Raw genomic sequence first — 6,897 nt, 5'->3', positions numbered from 1 at the left:
ACCCGAAACCTTCTCCCCCAGCCCCCCTCCCGATAATCCTGATGAACAAATGAGTGACACAGTTAACAAAACAGATCAAGTGGACTGCAGCGACCTTTCAGAACACAACGGACTTGACAGGGAAGAGTCCATGGAGGTGGAGGCCCCGGTTGCTAACAAAAGCGGCAGCGGCCCTTCCAGCGGCAGCCACAGCAGTACCGCCCCCAGCAGCAGCAGCAGCAGCAGCAGCAGCGGCTCCTCCACAGGTACCTCAGCGATCACAACCTCTCTACCTCAACTCGGGGACCTGACAACACTGGGCAACTTCTCCGTGATCAACAGCAACGTCATCATCGAGAACCTCCAGAGCACCAAGGTGGCGGTGGCCCAGTTCTCCCAGGAAGCGAGGTGCGGCGGGGCCTCTGGGGGCAAGCTGGCCGTCCCAGCCCTCATGGAACAGCTCCTAGCTCTGCAGCAGCAGCAGATCCACCAGCTGCAATTGATCGAACAGATTCGTCACCAAATATTGCTGTTGGCTTCTCAGAACGCAGACTTGCCAACATCTTCTAGTCCTTCTCAAGGTACTTTACGAACATCTGCCAACCCCTTGTCCACGCTAAGTTCCCATTTATCTCAGCAGCTGGCAGCAGCAGCTGGATTGGCACAGAGCCTCGCCAGCCAATCTGCCAGCATTAGTGGTGTGAAACAGCTACCCCCAATCCAGCTACCTCAGAGCAGTTCTGGCAACACCATCATTCCATCCAACAGCGGCTCTTCTCCCAGTATGAACATATTGGCAGCGGCAGTTACCACCCCGTCCTCTGAAAAAGTGGCTTCAAGTGCTGGGGCCTCCCATGTCAGCAACCCAGCGGTCTCATCATCGTCCTCACCAGCTTTTGCAATAAGCAGTTTATTAAGTCCTGCGTCTAATCCACTTCTACCTCAGCCAGCCCCCGCTAACTCGGTTTTCCCCAGCCCTTTGCCCAACATCGGAACAACTGCAGAGGATTTAAACTCCTTGTCTGCCTTGGCCCAGCAAAGAAAAAGCAAGCCACCAAATGTCACTGCCTTTGAAGCGAAAAGTACTTCCGATGAGGCATTCTTCAAACACAAGTGCAGGTTCTGCGCGAAGGTCTTTGGGAGTGACAGTGCCTTGCAGATCCACTTGCGTTCCCATACCGGAGAGAGGCCGTTCAAGTGCAACATCTGCGGTAACAGGTTCTCCACCAAGGGGAATCTGAAAGTCCACTTTCAGCGCCACAAAGAGAAATACCCTCATATCCAGATGAACCCCTATCCTGTGCCTGAGCATTTGGACAATATCCCCACGAGTACTGGCATCCCATACGGCATGTCCATCCCTCCAGAGAAGCCAGTCACCAGCTGGCTAGACACCAAACCAGTCCTGCCTACTCTGACCACTTCAGTCGGCCTGCCATTGCCCCCGACCCTCCCAAGCCTCATACCCTTCATCAAGACAGAAGAGCCAGCCCCCATCCCCATCAGCCATTCTGCCACCAGCCCCCCAGGCTCAGTCAAAAGTGACTCCGGGGGCCCTGAGCCGGCCACAAGAAACCTAGGTGGGCTCCCAGAGGAAGCCGAAGGGTCCACTCTGCCACCCTCCGGTGGCAAAAGCGAAGAGAGTGGCATGGTCACCAACTCAGTCCCAACGGCGAGCAGTAGCGCCCTGAGCTCCCCAGCAGCAGACTGCGGCCCCGTGGGCAGTGCCACCACTTTCACCAACCCTTTGTTGCCGCTCATGTCCGAGCAGTTCAAGGCCAAGTTTCCTTTTGGGGGACTCCTGGACTCAGCCCAGGCATCAGAGACGTCCAAGCTTCAGCAACTGGTAGAAAACATTGACAAGAAGGCCACTGACCCCAATGAGTGTATCATCTGCCACCGGGTTCTCAGCTGCCAGAGCGCCTTGAAAATGCACTACAGGACACACACTGGGGAGAGGCCCTTTAAGTGTAAGATCTGTGGCCGGGCTTTCACCACGAAAGGGAATCTTAAAACCCACTACAGTGTCCATCGTGCTATGCCCCCGCTCAGAGTCCAGCATTCCTGCCCCATCTGCCAGAAGAAGTTCACGAACGCTGTGGTCCTGCAGCAGCACATCCGAATGCATATGGGAGGCCAGATCCCCAACACCCCAGTCCCCGACAGCTACCCTGAGTCCATGGAGTCCGACACAGGTTCCTTCGATGAGAAAAATTTTGATGACCTAGACAACTTCTCCGATGAAAACATGGAAGACTGTCCTGAGGGCAGCATCCCCGATACACCTAAGTCTGCAGACGCCTCCCAAGACAGCTTATCCTCTTCGCCTTTGCCCCTCGAGATGTCGAGCATCGCTGCTTTGGAAAATCAGATGAAGATGATCAATGCTGGCCTGGCAGAGCAGCTGCAGGCCAGCCTGAAGTCAGTGGAGAATGGGTCGGTCGAGGGGGATGTCCTGACCAATGATTCATCCTCAGTGGGTGGTGACATGGAGAGCCAAAGTGCTGGCAGCCCAGCCATCTCAGAGTCTACCTCTTCCATGCAGGCTCTGTCCCCGTCCAACAGCACCCAGGAGTTCCACAAGTCACCCAGCGTTGAGGAGAAACCACAGAGAGCGGTCCCAAGTGAGTTTGCCAATGGTTTGTCTCCCACCCCAGTGAATGGTGGGGCTTTGGATTTGACATCTAGTCACGCAGAGAAAATCATCAAAGAAGATTCTTTGGGGATCCTCTTCCCTTTTAGAGACCGGGGTAAATTTAAAAACACTGCTTGTGACATTTGTGGCAAAACATTTGCTTGTCAGAGTGCCTTGGACATTCACTATAGAAGTCATACCAAAGAGAGACCATTTATTTGCACAGTTTGCAATCGTGGCTTTTCCACAAAGGGTAATTTGAAGCAGCACATGTTGACACATCAGATGCGAGATCTGCCATCCCAGCTCTTTGAGCCCAGTTCCAACCTTGGCCCCAATCAGAACTCGGCGGTGATTCCCGCCAACTCGTTGTCATCTCTCATCAAAACAGAGGTCAACGGCTTCGTGCATATTTCTCCTCAGGACAGTAAGGACACCCCCACCAGTCACGTCCCGTCTGGGCCTCTGTCTTCCTCTGCCACATCCCCAGTTCTGCTCCCTGCTCTGCCCAGGAGAACTCCCAAGCAGCACTACTGCAACACATGTGGCAAAACCTTTTCCTCGTCGAGTGCCCTGCAGATTCACGAGAGAACTCACACTGGAGAGAAACCCTTTGCTTGCACTATTTGTGGAAGAGCTTTCACGACTAAAGGCAATCTTAAGGTATCTTGCTCTGTCTGCACCATACCCACTCCATCAACCCTGTCCCACTGCCATTGATTATCTATAGTGCATGCCCCCAGAGTCATCAGCCCAGATATTCAGGGAGAGAGCTCTTGCAAGGGAACCTGCTGCACATGGTTGACGGGGGAGAAACGAGGGTGCCTGGGAGGGTCAGGATCGTGGCAGGGACAAGGGCAAGCTGCAGCTCACTGAATGTCAGTGCACATTGAATAATTTGGTACCTAAGCGAAGGAGCGGCCTCTGTGTTGTCTTGCTAAGTGCACCAAATGAATTGCTTTACCTACCAAGGAAGACAGCCTGGCGTTGCCATGGGATATTGATTGAAGACCTCCATGTGGCCTGTGTGCTGGCTGTATCACTTAATAATTAGGGCTCTCGGCGTTTGCATCTATTTTTCATAACTATGCAGTCCAGCATGGTTTGTTTGTCTAAAAACAATAACGTCACTGCTCTGCTAATGGGCATTATGATAATTGATTATACAGCATTTCCTACTGATATGTGTTGGAAATAAAGCAAATATGCTTAAGTTCTAGAGCAACAGTTGAGTGCTCTTAGTATGTACATTTTTCTGTTGACAGAGTATTTCTCTGGAGATTGCTCCCAGTACTGTGAGATGAATAATTACTTTCTGGCTTTTCTCTCCATACGCAGGCCCTCCAATGGGCAGTCAGGGAGGGATACCGTCTTCCCATCTGAAAAGGACATTTATAGGGTAAAGGGTGTCAGATACAATACTTACCATTGCAATGAGAGTGGACATAACGATTCTAACCCTGAAAGGAGCTATCCGCCACTGCCTGGCTTGCTTGAGGCCATTATAAGCTAAATATGGGTAATAAAAAAAGAGTAAGTAAGGCATCCTTTCCCAGGAAGAGGGGAGACAGCCCAGGGCTGCAGAGAGTGAGCACGTTATTACTAGACAGGAGGAATGCATGGTTCCTGTTGCCTTCACTGTCTGTCACATGATGAGAATAGGCATTTAGGCCACTTGCTTTGTGGACATTTGGGATATGAGTTGAGACAGATTCAGCTATTAAGCTTCTCTCCCCCTCCTCTTTTCCCCCCTCCCTCTCTCTGTCTGCCTGTCCTCCCCATATCTCAGGTACACATGGGCACTCACATGTGGAATAGCACCCCTGCACGACGGGGTCGGCGGCTGTCTGTGGATGGCCCCATGACATTTCTAGGAGGCAATCCCGTCAAGTTCCCAGAAATGTTCCAGAAGGATTTGGCGGCAAGATCAGGAAGTGGGGATCCTTCCAGCTTCTGGAATCAGTATGCAGCAGCGCTCTCCAACGGGCTGGCGATGAAGGCCAACGAGATCTCCGTCATTCAGAATGGTGGCATCCCTCCAATTCCTGGAAGCCTCGGCAGTGGGAACAGCTCACCTATTAGTGGGCTGACAGGAAACCTGGAGAGGCTCCAGAACTCAGAGCCCAGTGCTCCCCTGGCCGGCCTGGAGAAAATGGCAAGCAGTGAGAACGGAACCAACTTCCGCTTCACCCGCTTCGTGGAGGACAGCAAGGAGATCGTCACAAGTTAAAGCAGCTCGGGCTGGAGACATAGCATTCATTCCTGTTCAGAACGCGACCTATGGTGGCCTCCTACTCCTTGCCCTGCCCCCCATCCCGCCCCTTCCTTCACGTTCCCCAGATCTATGAACTACAACATTATGAAGACATTCTTTTGTACCTTGTTCAACTTTAGAGTTCTAAGAAAGCTTATTTATTAGTGATATAACCTTGCTTTGCAAACAGAATGCAAGCGTTAACTTTGGTCTTCTGTATTTTGGACTAAATACTAATTGACTAGAGTGCTGTAAACTTGCTGTAACATTTATGGCAATTGCAAGTTGCCCTGCTAGGCAGTTGTAATCTGGCATTAACTTATTTTCTATATCCAGTTTAATATGAATCTGGTGTTGATGCAATGCCTCAGTGATGCATTAGATCTCTAATAAAGTCTGTATATACATGTACACTTTGATCCTGCTGGAAAATTTTATCAGCAAACACATTGTCTAATCTTTCAAAACAGGTTTAAGGAAAAGACTTAAAGTACAGACTGAACAGTGTGGGTCTTTGAAAGGTTTGGTTTTTTGATTTTTACTCTAAAATTCAACCTTTTTTTTTTTTTTGTAGATTTAACCATTTCCATTCTGAACTGCTATTTGTATCGTGCTTTTTACTTGAGTCGTCTTCAATGTTAATAAGTTTCTGTACAGTAATAAGCACGCAGAATTCTTTAGAGAAAAAGAAAACAAGTGTTGTTTTGGTAGTTGAAACTGAGACGTAACATTTTGCCTTGTAGGTATATTCACGATAGAAAATGTGTGCTGGAATTTCACAATGCTGCTAAGTATAGCATCTTGAACAACCTTCAGTGGAGAAAATGTAGATGCTCTTGTATATACAATAAGAAATATCACTTTCATTCAAATGTACATATGTTCCTTACAAGAGCAAATGCTTCTTGATCAAGAGAGCAGGTATAGTGTTTGTTTATTTTGTATTAGGTATGGAAGAAAAAAATTGGACTGTTACATGCACTTTCTTGGAAAGTTGAAAGGAAAGGGGGGGGTCCAATTTCTTTAACATTTAATACTTACTAACAACAGAGATACTGTAATTTTACTCAAGTAATCAAATACATTTTTTTTTTGCAACAGATAAAACAGAATACTGTGTCTGTGTTTTTAGAGTGCATTTCCCTTTAGCCAGGCCCCTAAATGCATTTTAACATTTCCCCAGGCAGCAGTCAATTGTGTATGTGAGTGTGTATCCCTCTTTAAATGAGGAATTGTAAAAGGCATAACAGAAATGGCTTTGCATGGGCCTGCGTTTTCTTTTGTTTTGAAATTTGGGGGCCCTAGATATTTTCCCAGTATCCCATGACTTATTTAGGAATGGATTTTATAGACTCCACTACCCACCCCACCCCCAAGAAAAACGAAACAACGAAATGACATAAAAAGATGTTGGAGGTTTTATCCCAACAGGTAAGTTTCTTTTAAGCAAAATATTTATGCCGATTTAGATTTCACTTTTACTATTCTGGTTTTATTTCACTTAAAGCAGTCACGTTTTTTCAGACAGCTGAGAGCCACATTGCTGGGGAGTTCCTGATGCTGCTGGGTTATATAATCTGACTCAAACTGGGCTTCAACCCAGAGAGGTCAACATGTTCTTTATTTGATTGGTCTTTTAGGCATTTAAACGCACATGCATATTTGAAAGAAAAAGTCCATTAGAAAGGTTACGTCGAGTCAGCTTGAATATTTCATCATGCAAATTCAAATGGATTCTTCCCCTCTCCCGGTTGTTGTGGGGTGGAGTGGGGGAACAGGCTTTCTTCCTCCTGAGCACTATTTTGAGGTGAGCAAACGACTGAAGGGAAAGCTGTGTCCAAAGGGGTCGCCGGATTTTTTTACTTTTTAAAATTTTTTTTTAAGTTGTTTAATGCTGTGAACCGCGCATCTGGCGGTTGTGCCCAGGTAAGGTAGAAAGCGTCAGGCCACTTCCCGCAGAAGTTTCCACCAGGGCGCGGCCCACTCGGGGCGGCACTACCCCGACCCTGTCGTTAGACCTCTGTGCTGA

At 48.4% G+C, this 6,897-nt stretch overlaps 1 protein-coding gene across 3 annotated transcripts in view; it reads left to right on the top strand.

Annotated features, from left to right (window-relative positions):
• SALL1 (spalt like transcription factor 1) overlaps positions 1-5,987 on the top strand; it is a 16,304-nt gene extending 10,317 nt beyond the window's left edge. The window contains exons 2-3 of one of the 3 annotated variants that reach the window (XM_025370771.1): positions 1-3,277; positions 4,404-5,987. The exon at positions 1-3,277 is cut by the window's left edge and continues 166 nt beyond it. In XM_025370771.1, coding sequence (XP_025226556.1) covers positions 1-3,277; positions 4,404-4,844 — 3,718 coding nt within the window. In that variant the 3' untranslated portion in view covers positions 4,845-5,987. The remainder of the gene's footprint in view (positions 3,278-4,403) is intronic. The other 2 variants (XM_025370773.1, XM_025370772.1) reach the window with 2 other exon arrangements.
• Positions 5,988-6,897: the final 910 nt, after the last annotated feature.

Source organism: Theropithecus gelada, chromosome 20 (genome assembly GCF_003255815.1).
Source record: "Theropithecus gelada isolate Dixy chromosome 20, Tgel_1.0, whole genome shotgun sequence".
Lineage (NCBI taxonomy): Eukaryota > Metazoa > Chordata > Mammalia > Primates > Cercopithecidae > Theropithecus > Theropithecus gelada.
The sequence above is the reverse complement of the archived record's forward strand: the minus strand, read 5'-3'. Positions and strand labels throughout refer to the sequence as shown.